The sequence below is a fragment of the Trichosurus vulpecula genome, chromosome 4, assembly GCF_011100635.1.
Source record: "Trichosurus vulpecula isolate mTriVul1 chromosome 4, mTriVul1.pri, whole genome shotgun sequence".
Classification (NCBI taxonomy): domain Eukaryota; kingdom Metazoa; phylum Chordata; class Mammalia; order Diprotodontia; family Phalangeridae; genus Trichosurus; species Trichosurus vulpecula.
The window spans coordinates 182,143,035-182,161,492 of NC_050576.1; the positions used below are offsets into that span (position 1 = coordinate 182,143,035).

Sequence of the window (18,458 nt, forward strand, 5' to 3'; positions counted from 1 at the left end):
CACAAATACCCACTCAATTTGTTTAACCCAAAGACTGGCAAAGGAGAAGGAGAGGAACGGGGGTATGAATTTAAAAATCAGAATAGTTTTGGTTTGGGTTTTTTTTTTTTAAGAGATTTGGCTTTTCCTTTTACAATTAGCTTTATCATGAGTTTGTTGATTTTCACTAAAATTTACTAAATAAGCAGCATGGAAGCCTCAAATCTCATGACTATAACATGAAAAACGGACTTGACATTGCAAGGGGAAAAAACCAAGAGTACAGAAGATGATAATATTAGATGGACTAAAAGCAAAGGAAATCTTTTGTGAACTACATTAGGGAACTAAAATTATCATCAGTTAAAATTAATCAGTAGGCAGAATTAATGTCTTGAGACTTGGGAAGTTAGGGCAACATAATAGTTATATAATTTGCCATTTGTATTTGAATGATAAATCTGTGGACTTTGTGTTTTAAACTCTCATCAACTGAATGCCATAAAACAGAAATTTTTCTTTAAATCACTTTTAAAAGGAAAAAAATAAGGGAACTGTAATACTAGGTACTGCATTTTTAAATTTATGACAAAGTATCTTGTTTTTTAAACTTAAAAGTTCAACACTGCAATCTTGCCTTGCAAAAGATTCTCAGCAACACCCCTTAGTCAAACCCAGTGAAACTGAATGTTGCTCATACCCTTTCTCCACTTCCTTCAGAGAGGACCCATCTGAATCTATATAAAGATACTCTGGTGAAGAAAAAGAATATAGAAAATAGCTGAAGAAATAAAAAACACCACTCAGCAACTGGACTAATACAACACACTATGTAGATTGAGGAACAAAAACAACCTATCATGGATCTAAATTGGGACAAGTCACTGTTTTCACTATCTCTCACTTAATAATCACAAGTCTCCAATCTGGCTTTTAAAAGTTAAAATAAAATACCGTGTCTAGTGGAAAATTTGGCTCACCAATACCACTAACTGTGGGTCTTTAAATCTACATCTAAGACAATGTCATAGATCTTTAATCTGGAGCCTATCTGGTACCTTTAATTCCACATTTCTAATGTCATACACATATGCAGAGGCTTGAATCCCTTGATTTACCAGTATCCTCAAGGCCAGAAAAAGAACACAGAAACATCTGAGAATGGCAAGAGTCCAGCAGCAATGGGACGGCAGCACTTAACAATAATAAGCAGCACATTCAGCTCGAATCCCTTCAATTTCCAACAGTATATGCTTCCTTTGCCACCAACATTGAGAAAAGAATGAATTACATTTTATTATCTAACTTATTCACCCCATGTGATGATAGATGGGAAAGAAAAATAAAGAAAGCAGATGGAAAGAAAAGTTAGAGGGGAAGGAAGACAGGGATCTGCATGCCATTAACCATTACTTTTCCAGTCTTCTTTATGCTTTCATGTGCTATGGTGCTTATGGGAAAAGATTCAGAGAAATCTCTTCAGCTCTAACTCTTCTTCATAAGCAAGAAGACTGAGAAAAGGATATCATCATTAACCGATCATTTTAGGTATTCTGGACAAGAAATGGCTAAATCAAATTTGTAATCATCATAAAGCATAAGAATATTTGATATATGGTCATTCTCCATCTTCCATAGCAGCCGATGCCTAAAGCAGAATAATCATTTCCTGATTTAGCCATTTCTCTTAAGCTCATTAAAGTGAAATATTGTTATACCACAAATAAATGGGAAACCAATCTGCTAGTGCTATAGCCCATTTGCAAATTTCCAGGTATGGAAGAAATCTCAAGGATCACTCTAAGCTCATCAACCTTTTAAGGACCCTCAAAGCTCATTTTTCTAATGCATTCTTTAAACTATGCTTCCTGCATTAGAAAATGTCTTCTCTTCAGCAGGTCTTTGTTTTTTGTTACTGTGGGATAATAGTAGGCAAAGGACTTTACTGAAAGCTTTGCCTGAGCCACTACAGACCAGGTGCCACAATGGAGTTGGTGACAAATACAGCTGAGGTACCATCTGGGCACTTAGTGTAGCTCTCACCAAAAGAATGCCTTTCATTATTATGAAAACACTAAGAAGCAAAGAGAGATTATGAAAGTGTTTGGGGAATTTTTACCATAGCTAAGACATCATGCTAAACAGCACTTCTCACAAAGGACAGTTTTATGTTTGTTTGTTTGCTGGTTTAAGAAAAAAAAAGGGAGTCACTTTTGATAATGTATTAAGAAGACTTAAGAATCCCCTTCCCATGATTTATGTTTAATGCTTAGAACTCAAATCACTTAATTAAAATGATTTAATGACTTTTTTTGCAGTCTTTCAAAGCTTTTGCCCTTAATTTTATAGCAATGCTAAGGCAGTGACCATACACTGGAAAAGTAGATGAAGAAAGCATTTATTAAGTGCTTACTATTTGCCAGGTGTTAGCTAAGTGAGATTAAGTGAACCAACTAAGCATACCTGTTGCAAAAGGACTTAAACATTAGGAGAGAGGTTATCTCACTGTTTCTCACCCTTTTAAAAATGCAATGATTTATGGGATTGGTGAGAGAAATTATCATCAACTTTAAAAGTTCACAAGTCCATAAGCAAGCTGCATGATCACAACCAAACCTTAATTAATATAAAACCAGGCTGTGCCTCACAGAGACAAGATGCACTTAAAATTTCAGAGTCTTTTCCATGACATTAAGAAGGCCCAACTTGAGTCAAAGCCCTCTGCTACACCGAGGAATGTATCACATCTTGAGTAAACTTTCTGTGCTCTAGACAGAACTGGAAAGCCAGTTTCTCTCTCCAAGAGAGAAGTGAAAAACAGAACTCAAAATACATGAGCTAAAAATATGTCAGTTGCTAATGTTAAAATTCTAAATTTAAATACATTGCCAAGTTCCTTACAGGGCAGAGGTGGTCCAAAAGAGAAACACCACTTAAAGAAAATTCATTGGTAAGACATACGAACAAGGTGACTAAAGTAGTTTATGAAACATTTTTGCCTTAGCTAATGTCAGGAAGACCTGAAGGACGAGGTCATTAAACATGTTTCAGGTTATCAGAGAAACAGTGTCCATACTGGATGTGAAGACTACCCAAAGGGCAGATTAGGAAGCTACTCTTTCAAAAATTCTTATTCTGAATTCTTTCTAATTCTTTTTTCGGCAAGCAGTCACCTGGTAACCCAGTTACCTACATTTTTAACGGGTTTTTTCATCTCTCCCCTAAGTTAATAAAGTTTTTGCGAGATTCTGGAGTCAGAAAATCATGAACTGAATTTGTCATGCTAACTACAAACACACCCTTTTCAAAACTTCCAGATATTCTGAGTTCTCATACACCCTAAAGAAAAACATTTGTGAAATTCAGTATATGAGTGCAATCACTGTACACTTTCCAAGTGGAGAAGGGAACACAGAATATCATAACTGAAGTTTTGGTGTAAGAGAGACAAGCAAAGGGTAAAAAGTTATGGATTAAGAAAAATTAACCTGTTTTACCTACATGTTGTAGCTACATGTTCCCTATTTTCTGGGCCCTAACTTTAACTGAATACTTACCTTATAAAAAATGTATGTGCATTTTTCAGGGAATGGCACCCACTACTATTCTAAATATCCCCATCCCAATTTGATATGAAAAACTGCAAAAAAATTTTTAAAAATCCAAAAAACATGATTGGCTGTGTATTGCATGAAAAATGGAACATAATTTGAAGTTTCTCCAACTAAAATGAATGTAAAAAATGGCACTGCTTTCAAGACAGCAACTGAAAATAATCATTAGAATAAAATATGGCCCACTTGTGGCAGGTAAAACACCAGCTGCTTAAAGAAACAAACAATAGTCTGACCTCATCAAAAAACTGTTGAGTTTTGCGTAGTATAAATTTTAATTCCGTCAGTTCCAGGAAGTTTCTCTTCAGAGCTTCCTGGTTTGTGTTGATTTCTTTCAGTTCATTTTCAATCTTTTCAAAGTTTGCCTAGGAAGAAAAGGGACATGTTAACTCATCACTAAAGTGTTCAGTGGGATTCAGTCCTGTATAATAATTGTCTCCATTGTCAGTTCAAAAACGTTCTGCATCTACTCTCAAAATATTGACATTTCAACTAACGTAATTCTCTCTAACCAAAGACTGATGTTTAAAATCCTTTTACTTGGCCTGTAGATCTTACTACAGCCAGTTCTCAATGAACATAAATGGACCCTTCCACAGACCTTCCCATCCCTTCTTTGGGTTGCATGTGGCCCTGCCTGTTCAGCAGCAATTTGGGCCCCCCTTCACTGATCAGAGGACCCCTGGCTTGGGGCTGCACTGCTGCCACTTCCACTGTGCTCCTGCTGAGGAGGTGGATTTGCATAATGTAAATTTATGTAAAGCAAGAACTGTCTGTATTTACTGAGTAAACTCAAAAGACTACAAGTATACATCATTAACATGAGTTGACATTTTGGCTCTTCACAGGAAGTAAGAGTTATTTAACAGGAATAAGCATTTTATACATCATTACTTCAACCAATCAATGGATATCTATTTAGCTACACATGAATTCTGCATCAGACACCATACAGATCAAGTTAAACAGCTGAGGCCCAGACCTCAAGGAGCTTACTATCTAAATACTACACAGACAAGACTGAGATTTCCTTTGCCCTATCCCCAATGATATCTGTGTCCAGCCAAAAGAAACTTAACTAATCTTCCCAAAAAATTGTTTACCTCTAGGTCAATCATGTCCCGGGGGAAAGGCACCTCTGGGTTTTCACCTGTGTCCATGATAGGGATGTTAGCTTTTCTTATCTCCTTCTCAACAAACCCTAAAATGACAGAATCAGAACATTTGTTCCCATCTGTATATGTCTGGCATAGGTAATATTTACGCACAAACCGAAAGGACTTTAAGAAGTTTCTAATGGGGGCAGCTAGGTGGCACAGTGAGTAGAGCACCAGCCCTGGAGTCAGGAGGACCTGAGTTCAAATCTGACCTCAGACACTTGACACACTTACTAGCTGTGTGACCTTGGGCAAGTCGCTTAACCCTAATTGCCCTGCCTTTCCCCCTCCAAAAGAAAAAGTTTCTAACGATGCTCTGACTCAAGAAACATGGGAAACGAAAATCAGTTTCTTCTTCACATTCTTCTCCTGCTACAAAAGCTCCATTGCAACACAACCAATTTTCTTTAACCACAACAGGCATTTAGTCCAAATCCTACTGCCTCAGATGCATTTTCTACCTTTTTGTGGAACAGAACCCATATAAAATACAAAATACCAAATACCATAACCATCAAAAGAATCAATAAGACTGAACCTTTAAGCAGAATAAAAAGAATACTGAATATGGTGTCACTAGACCCGTTGCCAAGTCCTGGACACTAACTAGTTGTGTGACTATGGGCAAGCCAAAGCCTCTGAACTTCAATTTCTTCATTATAAATGAAAATAACGATACTTACATTAACTAATTCTAAGGGCTGATGCAAGGAAAGAGTTTTCAAGGGGTAAATGTAAGCTATTATTGACTTGTGTGGATCTCACTTAAATGTAAGATTATTCTGGCTTACCAATATTATTCAGAGAATCAGATTCGGAGAAAAAATGTTTCCTGCAATAAAGTCTTTAATACATATGGCAATAAAACAGATCCCTATGGAAAGAGTATCAATCAATTTGAAAATTAAATTGGTCAGTTATATGCATTTAAAAAGTAGACCAAAAGAAAAAAACCTATTAAAAAAACCCCACAGAATTAAAAAATCAAAACAAAAGCAATGTTTGTTCAGTTCTCAAAGATAACTATGGAAATTCAAGGATGGCGCATGAATAGACAGAATAACAGACAGGAAGAGCAATAAACTAATATTAAAACTAATATTAAAATGATACCCTGCTGCCTAAAATTCATGGTAAACTTTGTCCAGTAATGACTGCAGAATATGGCGTTAGATTTACAGAATTCCTAGAGATCTTAGACTTATCTGAGACTTCTATACTATCCTCTGTACAACGATAAAATAACTTAGCAGTATTTTAAGTCAAGTGTTACACTCTAAGAAGCATGGTATCTATTTAGGAATATACATACTTGCCATATACAACAGAACACAAATATATTCTAAATATGATACTCAAGAAAGCAAATAAGAATTTCTTTTTTGAAGTGGGGAGGGGCTAACATCTTCTTTTGTTATACCAGACTATTTTTTAAAGATAAAATAATTCACCTAAAGAATTATTATTAAGACAAGCCAAGATGACACATACGGAGCTTACGATCCATTTCTTCACATCTCCGAACTTCATTGACAAATTTTCGTTGGAACACATTCACATCTGGATTTAACTGAAAGACAAGAACACAAAACAAGAGAAATAAACAGTTGCCCCCAACTTCTCAAGTGGTACATATCCTGGAAAAATGAAAATCCCATCTCAGGCCAGGATAGTATGCTTTACCAATCAAGATCTTCTACTAAAACATACGAAATAGTGGGGTGAGCCATAACAATTAAAGATAAAAATCATCTTTCCTCACTGCAGCAATGTGGCCCAAAAAAAACCCCCAACCTTATGGCATGCAATGTTTTACCTAGCCTATCATCTTCTAATTCAAAGGTCACAATGACAATAAAAATGTAGACCACTAACTTAAACCAGGTTTCTTTTCCTTTCCTTTATTCTCCCTTATGCAGAAACAGAGGGAGGAAACCACTGATATAAAAGAAATGCAAATGAGGTTTCACTTCACACTTATTAAATTGGCAAAGATCATTAAAGACAGGAGGAGTAAGGGTTGGAGGTGCAGTGGAGATGTGAATTGGTCTAATTACTCTGGGAAATGATTTAGAATTGTTTGAGAAAAATCATTAAAATGTTCATATCTTTTCACTTTTTGTGGTAGCAAAAAACTAGAAAGAAAGTAGGTGCTGTGGGAGATTTAAGGAGGGGTAAAAAGGCTAGGAAGTGCTGCTGTGGTGAGTGGGAGAGTGAGTTAATTAGGGAGGTATCAGAGGATTGCCTGGCAGCAGTGAGAGCCCAGGTGAGGTTATGTAACAAATCTGCAGTGGACCTAGTCAGCAGTTTCATGATTTTCTCCACTCTCCTATATACACTGTTGCTAAATATGTGTAGGAGTGAAAGTGGAGGAATGGTGAGAGTGATCCAAGACTAAGGCTTAGGAGAATAAGACTGGAAATATGATAAGGAGGTAAGGGATTACCAAGAGAAAATGACAGTGTAGAGCTGAACTGGCTCAACAAGGGGTCAAGATGGGAAAGAAAGGTAACGCCCCAGGAGAAAACTGAGGGGTAGAGGGATTGGAGGTCATGATGTGGACAAAGAACAGGTTTTGGTTTTGGAAGGCAAAAGGAGAGGTGGCATGCCAATATAAGGGAATTTCAAAGTTAATGAACATGGAAATAGTGCATTTGTAGGTGATGGCAAGGTCAAGGGTATAATCATTTTTGTGTGTGGCTGACGTGGGCTGGAGGAAAGTGAGCAAGCTGAGGAATTGTGAAGTTAGGTTATTTGAGGAAATATCAGTATGCATGCTGAAAGCTTCTAGTATGAGGGAAGAAGTTGGTAAGGAGCTAAAGACTGAGCCAGGTACTGAACTCATTGAGGAAAGAAGGGAAGTATCCTGGAGGTTGACAGACAACAGCTACCAGGAGGAGAAGTTACTGGGTAATGGTGGTAGGAGAACTTGGGAATGGAAATGAGGAGCAAAGATTATTCTAACTCTCCCACCTCAACCAATGGGGAAGGAGAGGTATAAGTAAAAGTGCAGCCAGTGCTGGGAAGGCAGCTAGGGAGGAAATGAAACTTTAAACAGTGGGGTACCAGACCAGAAAAGCCCACTGTCCTGTCCCAGTGGCTTAAGCTTCTAAGCAGAGAGGTTATTTCATCTAACAAACATTTTAAGTGATAGAAAAATTCAATTCAACAAACATATAAGTTCTTACTATAGATTAGGTACTGGGGATACAAAGATGAAAACAGGAACAATTCGTCCTTCCTTTAAGGAGCTTACAGTCTAAAAGGATGAGGAGGGGATAAGATATGAATTCAAATAACTAAAAAAAGTAGAATGTGGTCAGTGAGAAGGATAGGTGTAGATAATGTGCTATAAGAAAAGAAGAGAGAGGAGAATCTGGATGGGAAACAATTAGAGAAAGCTTCAAGAAAAAGTTGGCCCCTATAGAAGGGGAGGGATTTCAACAGGCAAAAACTTAGTTTAGTGGGGTGGAGAGTTAATTTCAGGCATGAAAAAAGGCATGTCAGTGGGAAAGAAGAGGAGGAAAGGAATAATGATAATTAGTTTTGCTACAAAATGGTTTTATATGAAAAGAGGCATTATAATAATGTAGCTTGTGAGGACAGGGATGTTGGAACCTTGTGGACAGGACTGGCAGCTGATTGGCCATAGAGAGTTGAGAAGAGGAAGAGTCAAAGATGACCTTGAAGTTTCAAGACATGGTTACCAGAAACTCACTCACTGCAGAACTGGTTCAGTTAACACCTGTAGGATACTAGGGCTAAGAAGTTGAAGTGGGGGCAGGTTCTGGGAGGGAAGATGAGTTCAGTTTTAGACAGGTTGAGTTTAAGATACTAGCTGGTCATCTTGAAGGCAGTTAAAGATCCATGGGAGCTGGAGGTCTGGAGAAAGGTCTGAGCTGAATTTGTAGATTGAGAGTCATAGAGGTGATAACTGGAGCTATGGAAGTGGATGAGATAGCCAAGGAAGAGCCCTACAAAAAAAAACAGCAAAGAACAGAATCCTGGAAGACCACCCATGTTTTAGGGGTGAGATGAAGAACTAGAAAAGAAAGGAGTAGTTAGAGATGTAGGAAAAACTATGAGTGCAATATCATAGCCAAGGGAGGAAAAGAATCTCAGATGAAGTCATAGTCAACATGGTCAAATGTTGTAGACAAGCAAAAACTGATGAGTTGTCCCCCCTGGCAGAATGTAAGCTTCTCAAAGGCAAAGACTGTTTCTTTTTCCTATTTGTATCTAAAGTGACTTTAACATAGTAAGTACTTAATAAATTTGCTTACTGAATTCAAATGAGAACTAAAAAAAGATCATTTCATTTACTGAGTGCCTATTATACATGCTATACTCTGTGTATGGTAAGATAATCAGATATGAAGATACAAATAAACCATTGTCTTCCTTAGAGTTTACTATAGTAAAAAGGAAAAAGATTTGTACAAAAATAACTACAACAAAAGGTAAGGGGAAAAGTGCACAATAAGAATGAGACAAAGAATGTGCCAAATCACTAATAAGAGAAATGCAAATCAAAACAACCCTAAGGTTCTGTCTCAGACCCAGGAAATTGGTCAAAGTGGCAAAAGATAAGAATTATCAAAGATGGAAGGGATGTGGAAAGACAAGCATGCCAATGAAGCTGCAAACTGGAACAACCATATTGAAAGCAATTTGGAATTATACAAAGAAAGTGATTAAAATGTTCGTACCCTTTGAGCCAAATATTCCACTGCCAGGCATATACCCCAAGGAGGTCAATGACAAAAAGAAAGGTTCCACATACACCAACATATCTATAGCAGCACTTTTGGTGGTAGCAAAGAATTGAAAACAAAGTGGATGCCCATCTATTGGAGAATGACTAAACAGGTGGATATAATGGCATGTTACTGTACTGTAAGAAACAACAAACATGATGAATACAAAAAATGGGAAGACATATGAACTGATGAAAAATGAAGTAATTAGAACCAAGAAAACATACACAATGACTATAACAATACACATGGAAAGAAAACAAATAAATGTTGTGAAAGTATAAAATACAAGCTTTAGACCAAGGAAGAGATACCTAAGTTTGCTCCTTTGCAGAACTGGAGGGATTTCATGGATGTGAAACACTGTGTGTGACACCAGATTTTTTTGATGCATGGATCAGTTCTGCCTGATTTTTCTTTTCTTCTCTTTTTTTAAATCTTTGTAATAAAGGATGGGTCTCTGAGAGAGAAGAGAAGGGGGTATAGAGACAGAAATCTGATGTAAAAACAAAAAATATCAATAAAATTCTCTTTTAAAAAAAGGAACGATACAAAGGAAGTGCTACATGTAGAGGAAGAAGAGATTTTTCTTTGGTCGTAGTTTTCAGGGAAGTCTTCATGTAAAAGGTTACTGGCAGGTTGATTTAGGCCTTTAAGGATACGTAGAATTTTGACAGGTAAAAGGGTGGAGGAAAAGGAATGAGAATGTTCTTGGTAGAGGGAATAGAAAAGGCATAGAGATAGAAAAGAATAAGATTTAGATAGGGAAGAGTAAATAATCTGATTTGGTTGGACAGTAAGGTACATGTAGGGGTGTAGTTGAAAATAATGGCTAGAGAAGATGCTACCCACATCCAGAGAAAGAACTATGGAGTCTGAATGCAGATTGAAGCATACTATTTGCTCTCCTTTTTTTTTTTTTTTTTGGTATTGTGTTTTGTTTTTTTCTTTCTCGTGGTTTCTTCCATGCATTCTAATACTTCTTTACAACATGACTGATGTGAAAATATGTTTGATGAGAATGTGTATGTAGAGCCTTTACTGGATTGCACACTGTCTTGGGAAGGGCAGAGGGGAAGGAGGTGGAGAAAGTGTAAAACTCAAAAGCTTGTGGAAGTGAACGCTGAAAACTAAAATTAAATAATTAATTTTTTAATAGAGAAAATAATGGCTAGAAAGGTAGATTGTAGTTAGACTGTCAAAGACTTTGAACGCCAAGCCCTCTTTTGGTAGGCAAAGGGGAGTCATTCAAGATTTATGTACAAGGGAATAACATGATCAAAGTAGTACTGTAGAAATATTAAGGATGAATTATTAAGGGAAGAGACTGGAGGCAGACAGAGCAGTGAAGAGGCTACTGCAATCACCCAGAGGAGGGTTAATTGTGAGAAAGGAAAGGAAGCTGTATTTAGGAAAGAATATGAAAGACAACTCCACAGGACCAGGAATGTGACAGATGTGGAAATCACAGAGAGGGTGGGGCTGAAAATGGCTCAGCAGTTTTGAACCTAGGTAACTGGGAGAATAGCAGAATTGTTAACATCTATTAGGAAAGTAAGGAGGATGAACTTGTTTGAGAAAAGGATAATAAATTCGGTTTTAGATAGACTGAGTATGAGTGAGGCAAGATGGCACTAGGACGTCCAAGTAGAAATGCCAATCAAACAAAAATATAAGAATGGAACTTGGGAGTCAACTATAAATAGGTGATAGCTGAAACCAATGAAGTCAACAAGAACACTGACAGTATGTGTAAGAAAATGAGAGAACCCAGAAAAAGTCCCCATTTGGCTTAAGAAAGGAGAAAAAAGACTTAGCAATGGATATAGAGAAATAATAGGTAGAGAGGTAAAAAGAAAACTTCCTGTTGTGAAAAACAAATAGAATTTTCAAATGTTATTGACAAGCCAAGAAAGATTTTATTAAATGCTATTGGCAGGTCAAATAGAATGAAGAGTAAAAAAAAAAACTACTAGATTACTTATTGGTTATCTGGTTCGGGCAGAATATGGGAGACTGGGGCAGTTAGGTGGCGCAGTGAGTAGTGCACCAGCCCTGGAATCACGAGAACCTGAGTTCAAATCTGGCCTCAGACACTTGACACACTTACTAGCTATGTGACCTTGGTCAAATCACTTAACCCCAATTGCCTTGCCTTCCTCCCTCCAAAAAAAAGATATGGGAGATTGCTCATAGCTTGAAGCCTATCATGATTAGCCTTACTTCATTTTGATAACTCTTATATGTTAATGTAGCTGCAGTACTTAGCTATTAAGTCTGCATTGTTTTATGCTGCTTAATTTTAGGTGTGTATTTCCTTTCTTTGTGACTAGGTTGTAAACTTTTGGGGGCATGATTTCTTGCTCTTGAAGGCAGAGTCATCTAATTTCTCTTATATTCTCTTCTGGCACCTACTACAGTGCTTCTAACATAGAAGGTGTTCAAAAGTACTTACTTACATATGTCCTCTATAGCTAGCTGCCTCAGCTACAAAATTGAAATGAAAAAACATCTCGTATGGAAGAATTAAGAAGAAAAATAATTATGGCTTGACACCTTGTTGGAGTCTGTGTCAAGTAGAGAAATGGCTAATAATTAGTTTTAATAAGCTAAGATCAACCTAATATGGGTCAGTCTCATTCTACAACCTCAATACTGGGCTTTTTTCTTTAAAAAAAAAATCTACAAATGTTCATGAGGAAACCTATTGAGAATGTGGATAGATCTGGTTCTATAGGTAGTAGTATTATCTTTTTTTAACTCTTTGAATCCCTTTTCAACTCTGTAGGCAGAGTACAAAAGTAAGTGAGTTGGCTGGGGTTTAGGTAGATACTGAAGAGAAAAGTTTGGACATGACAATAGTCCTGAACACTATACCAAAGCAAAAAGGACAGTGCTTTTCTAGGCACCTATAAGGTCACAGAATCTTATAGCTAGTAGGGACCTGAGAGATTATTAGGTTTAACCTTCCATTCAATCAAGAATTTTCTCTACATTATCACTCTCAGGTTGAGGGGAGTTGACTGTTTTGTCAGTTGCAATCTGCCAAGTCTAGGGGAAACCTTTGAGACTTTTGCCTCTATAGCATATACTTTTATAGTTTTTAATCTGGGTATTTTTCTCCCATCCTCTCCAATTTCAGTTTAAAACTCTCTCAGTAAAGTCTTCTGCCAAATATTACTCCTAGTATTAGTAATATATCCACTCCTCCTCTTGCCAGGAAGCTATAATTTTAGAATTCTAGGTCAGGATCTAGAACACTAAGTCTTATTCCTTGATGCTATGGAAGTAGACAGCTAGTCACTTTCCAGACAATCTTTTTTTTTCTTCCAAAGAAAAACAATTCCACTCAATTGAAAGAAATTTAACAAAGCCCACCACACTTGCTCCCATTTCCTACCCAAGACTTAGATACTGATGTACTCTAGGATTCTCGTGATATTATTTCCACATAAATCAGAAAAAGCAATCAATGAATTGGATAAGTTTTAGAAGACGATCCAACTTGATTCAGATATAGGCAATAGCAAGCCAGCAAACACAGCCTATTTTCCATGTCATCTATATGTGGCCTTCACTGAGGACAAAGCCTCTCCACAACAAACCCTACTTACTGAGGCTGGTAATAGAATTCTTTGTGACTGCTAGTTCCTGTGACTCTTCTACTAGTTCACAGCTATACCTGACATTGTTAACACCCTCCCTCATGGATATTCACTCCTCTCAGAGTTTTCCTGACATGACTCACTCCCAATTTTCCTCCTCTCTGACCATTCCTTGTCAGTCTCTTGCTCATCATATGTATCATGTCCTTGAACTGTGGGTGTACCTTTAGCTTCTGTCCTGGGCCCTCTTCTTTATATTCTCTCAGTTGGTAACTCCATTACCTCCCATGGGTTTAATTATTATCTCTAAGCAGATCACTCCAAGATCTACATATCCAGCCTGTCTCCTGAGCTCCAGCCCCGTGTGTTTGACTTTTAAAGCCCTTTACAATCTGAACTCAACTTATTTCTCCAGTCTCATTATATATGATTCTCCTTCCCACATTCTAGGGTGGGTCCAATCAAAGCTTTCCTCTGCGGCACCCCATTATCCATCTCTATAACATTGCCCTGGCTGTCCCTCTTGCCTAAAATGCTGTCATTCTTCACCTAGGCCTCACAGAATCCATTTCCTTCAAGATGCAGCTCAAGCATTTTGTTCTTCATGAAGCCTTTCCTGATCCCAACTACTAGTGCTCTCCCTCCCTATCTCTTATTAATTTTGTGTTTAATCTGTATATAGTTATTCTGTATAAGTATACATATATGTATATGCATACATCTCCCTCAAAAGAAGGGAGCAATACTCCTTGAGAGTAGTGATTACTTCATTTTTTGTCTTTGTAATCTCAACATTTAGCATGATTACTGGCATACAGTAAGCACTTAATATAACAATGTGTTGAACGAGTGAAAGACCTTACATTCATTGTATAAGCACCAAGCAACCGCAATCAGCCAGTTGATTGGCTGTGAAATGACAAGGTTGGACTAAATGATCCCTGAGTTCTAGCTCTAAGATTTGATTTAGTGAATATAGGACTTCAATAAACAGACTTAGTAAGTCCAGAGGTACTTACATCCCGGAACTGAACCTTCCCAAGTTCTCCCAATTCACTGACACAACAATAAGCAGCTTCAGATTGTAGGAAAAGCTGTGCCAATGTCATCTCTTCACTGCGGAAAAGCTCCCCCATGTTGGCAGGGAAGTTTCAGCAACTAAGTAACTGAGTTTTGTTGACCTGAAACAGAAAAATAGAACATTGTCCTGGAAATTACTAAGGCAAGCACAATTACTGTTGCTTTGTTCCCTTCTCTCCTCCTCAGTCTGTTACGACATCTGTTTTTATATCCTGTCTTGAAAGCCAGAAAAGAAGAAGGAACAGAAACAGTTCTGGAAACCTGTGCTGTATGAATATCACTTCCTGTGCAGCCAATATCAGGATCAAATGGCAAAGTCTTGTGATAAATATAACACCAGAGGGATGCATCTAGCTTAGAGCTGCTGAATACTACCTCTACAAACTCTTCTTTAGGTACACCAATAGAAATATTACACTCTCAGTCATATCATATCACAGTATCTAAAAATCTCATTTCGACTGGATTATAACCAAAACAGGAAGATATCTTCACTCCACTAATCAAAAGGAATTGGTCATTTTTTTCCCTATACTTTTCTAATAATGCCTACATTGATTAACAGATATCTTTGTGCTTCCAAAAAATAATTGTCATGTTAAAGCAGAGGTTAAAGATTCTACTCTTATAAACTCTTAAGAAAAAAGAATATTATCATCCATACTCTCAGATGCACACCTTTTTTTTTTTTTAAAGGAGGCCATTTGCTTAAACCACTAACTACAAAAAAGAACAAATTGAAGGTTAAGGAGAATCACTTCAAAAAGCCATGCCTAAACAGGAACAGACTGATTAATGAAAATGCAACTTTATTGGACCAGATGGTTCAAGTTCCCCACACTCCAAATGAAGCAGTCTAAAGTTGTTTTTTTTTTATTTCTTTTTGCAAACTAAAATATATTCTGCCATCTGTCAATCTACCTTACAATTCAAGGAAGGTTTCATTTTTATGCAGGTTTGTGATTAGGAAGTATCAAAGACAATTGGAGCTATCAGTGGTCCTGAAACAGCTATTTTAAAAATCCTCTAACAATGACTGTAGCACATAGTGTGGGGTCTTTTAGCCTAATATGCTATATTTTAAAATCTCATGATTACTTCCTCATTCTATATTGCAAAATACCACTAAAGGGAGATACACTCTCTTGGAAAAGCCATGAAGAACATACTTGAATGCCTTTTGAGAAAAATATTTCCAGGTGTTTTGTCATTTTGATGTTGGAGACAGCCTGAAATACCTTAGACATACCTTTTCTGCAAGAGTTCTCAAGAAAGTTCTTGATATCTGCCATTCCATCAACCATTTCTGTAACTTTAGTCTAACTATCCCCATGCAAGCTCCTCTAATGACCTCAATGTCCAATGTCTTGCTTTGCAGCACGTCAACGCCCAAACTCTCCAAGGACATTTGTCTGTGGATCATTTTGTCTCCTCTCTGCATCTCCTTCCCTCCCCATACACTCTAAAAGGTCTCTGATTCTTAGACCTGTAAACACGCAAGGTTATAAAACTACCCGGAGGGGGATGGGCCTACCTGGAAGGGACTGAGCTCACTGGGAGGCTTCCTCTTTCCCATCTTGACAAGTCCTAGTCACCCCAGATCGGCCCTTTCCCAATGCAGTCAGTCTACCAGACTCGAAGAAGAGTCTTGGGTCGGGAGGCAGGGGGAGGGGAAGGAAGGGAGTGGCTAGAGGGGTATCTCCTGAATCCATTATGCACCTGTCAACAGAGGTATCGTTTCTCTGGGTCCTCCCCCTAACTATTTGGAGGTTGGAAGAGAACAAGGGGTTTTTGTGAGAATATAGTTCAAAATTAATTTGCTTGCCTTATTTTCTGTCCTCAAGGGTGGGAACAAAAACGACTTTCCCTATGAAACCATCTCGGTCTCCTTAGGCAGGGGGAGGGGAAGTAAGAAAGAAGGAGGGAGAGGAAAGGGGGAAGAGCAAAGAAGAGAACTGGAAACGTACTGGGGAGAGGGCGGCAAGGTGGGGCGGCAGGATGAGGAGGGTCTCCCCAGTCGGAGCTGAGGGGCTCAAACGCTCCACCATTGTCCCTCGGCCTCCGCTTCCTCGACCCCTCCCCCCACCCCAGGGCCTGTCAGCCCCATCCCCCTATCTGCCGAGGCGGTGGAGGGGGCGAGAAGAGGAGCCCTCCTCAGCCTCACTCGGAGGTCGCCTTTCCACCGCCATTTTACCTGCAGCCACCGCTGTACTCCGCGGCCGCTTCCTTCCAGTCGCCGCAGCCGCGGCCACCGTTGCCGCAGCTACCGCAGACTCACCTAGCAGATTCAGCAGCTCGGGTTAGGCAGCCCGGCCCCCCACCTCCCGCGTGCGTGCGTGGGCGTGCGTGCGTCACCACAGCAAACCACGCCCCTCTCCCCGCCTCCGCCGGGATGGCTCCTTCCCGCTGGCCAATAGGACGCGGCTAGGCTGAGGCTGCCGCAGTGCGGGATCACGTGCCCGCGCTTGCCTCAGCCCTGGGTCACGTGCCCGCGCTTGCCGCAGCCCCTCGAGGCTTGAAACCATTTTGTTTACTCAGCTGAGGGGGAGGAGGGGGAGGGGGAGGGGAAGGTAGGGATTCCTTGAAGGGAAAGGTCGGATTGGGCTTTGGAGGAGTTGGTTATCGGTTATGTGAGTCACCTCGCGCGCCCGACCTCGTTATGTCTACGCAGTCACGAAGCTTCCACTCGCCAGGCTTCAAGGGTCAAGCGATCAGCTGTCAAGCACCTTGGCCCTTCCGTAGGCTCTAAGTCCGCCTAGGCACGGGTGTCGCCCTTTGAGCGGTGATGGAAAAGGTCACTGGCGCTGGCCTAAAGGCTGTGAGGCCTAGCGAGCCCCAGCCGGAAAGGACCCCTGGGACCATCCAGCCCAGGCAGAGGAAGACCAGGAAGACTGGAGAAGGGAAGTAATCTGCCCGAGACAGGACTAGAACTCGGGTCTTCCACGCCATCTCACAACAACAAGCCATGACGTTCCTGCCCCAGGTACCTGGGTCACCTCTTCTCTCACACATCTCCTGAATAGTTGCTTAAGAGCAAAATCTACTCTTCCTTCAGTCAAAGATGAGTGAAAAAAGAAAAACCACAAAATTATGAGCCGCACACAGTTTGAGTCATTTTTCATTTTTGAGGTGGCCGTTTATGGGACCATATCACCATTGATGTTGGAAAGCCTTCAAGGGTATTTCTTCAAAACCAGAGCCACCTGTGGAAAAGCCAGTAGAACTGGTTTCTTCAATCTCAGTGGGTGGTTGAAAGCTGATGACACTTAGGTGGAGTGAGGGAGTTCCCCCCCCCCCAGGTAAAAGCAGGATGCCATTGAGGAATTGGGAAGCTAGAGCTATAAATCTCCAGTTACCCCCACAGAGTAACCTTGCTTTAGCTGTCCTGACTCAAAATACCATGTCATGTGCCTCTTCGCTTCCTCAAAAATCTTCAATGGCTCCCTTTTTCCTCTAGGATAAAATAAAAGATTCCCCCTCTGGCATCTCAAGCTAAATTTATAATCTGGATTCCTCCTCCTTTTCCCAACTTTCTACTTTTATTTCATAATATCCCCTCTTCATGTGCTCTTTATTCCAGTCAAACTGACCTGCTAGGTTTCCCCATATAGGATATTTAATTCTTCTGTACCTTTAAAGCTCAAGTGATAATGTCTCTAGCTTTTCTCAGGTAGATATCACTTCCTCTGAAGCCTTTCCTGATCCTATCAGTTATGGATTTCTCCTTGAATTACTTGGTATATAGTTTATGTTGGTTAACTTGTATATGTCTGAGTCCACCCAGTTTAAATGTAGGTTTATGAGAGGCAGGGACTATTTTTGCCTTTGTTTTCCCTGGCACAGTTCCTTCAAGTAGGGACTTAAAACATGTTTGACTCCCAGATACGGTTACTCACTCCACCCTTGTAGGTGGCAAATCATCCGTACCTTCTCATTCTCTGCAATCTTTATTCATGGGGGCTTCCGTAAACCTTTAGTAGAGAATCAATCCAATGACCTAGGTAGAGGCCTTCTTCTACGACTTTTACTATTTCACGAGATGCCAGTGCAACCCTTAGTCTGGCCATCAATTATCCCCTGTTCATTTTGTATGACCAGCTTATACTCTTTGTTAGTTACACATGTATCCTTGATAATGCAATTCAACAAATGTTAATCACCTACTAGTAGTGCTACAGGCACTCTGCTAGCTGCTCTGCTAGACAAACACAAAACCATCCCTGACTTCCCGGGGCTTACATAATATTTGGGGCAAACCACCACATA

General features: G+C 39.4%; 1 protein-coding gene across 5 annotated transcripts in view; it reads right to left on the reverse strand.

Annotated features, from left to right (window-relative positions):
- ATP6V0A1 (ATPase H+ transporting V0 subunit a1) overlaps nucleotides 1-16,530 on the reverse strand; it is a 65,283-nt gene extending 48,753 nt beyond the window's left edge. For 3 of the 5 annotated variants that reach the window (XM_036758090.1, XM_036758088.1, XM_036758092.1), the window contains exons 1-5: nucleotides 16,387-16,482; nucleotides 14,132-14,293; nucleotides 6,242-6,320; nucleotides 4,697-4,794; nucleotides 3,830-3,958 (exon numbers count right to left, since the gene is read on the reverse strand). In XM_036758090.1, the coding sequence (XP_036613985.1) occupies nucleotides 3,830-3,958; nucleotides 4,697-4,794; nucleotides 6,242-6,320; nucleotides 14,132-14,248 (423 nt within the window). In that variant the 5' untranslated portion in view covers nucleotides 14,249-14,293; nucleotides 16,387-16,482. Of the gene's footprint in view, nucleotides 1-3,829; nucleotides 3,959-4,696; nucleotides 4,795-6,241; nucleotides 6,321-14,131; nucleotides 14,294-16,386 lie in introns of all 5 variants that reach the window. The other 2 variants (XM_036758091.1, XM_036758089.1) reach the window with 2 other exon arrangements.
- Nucleotides 16,531-18,458: the final 1,928 nt, after the last annotated feature.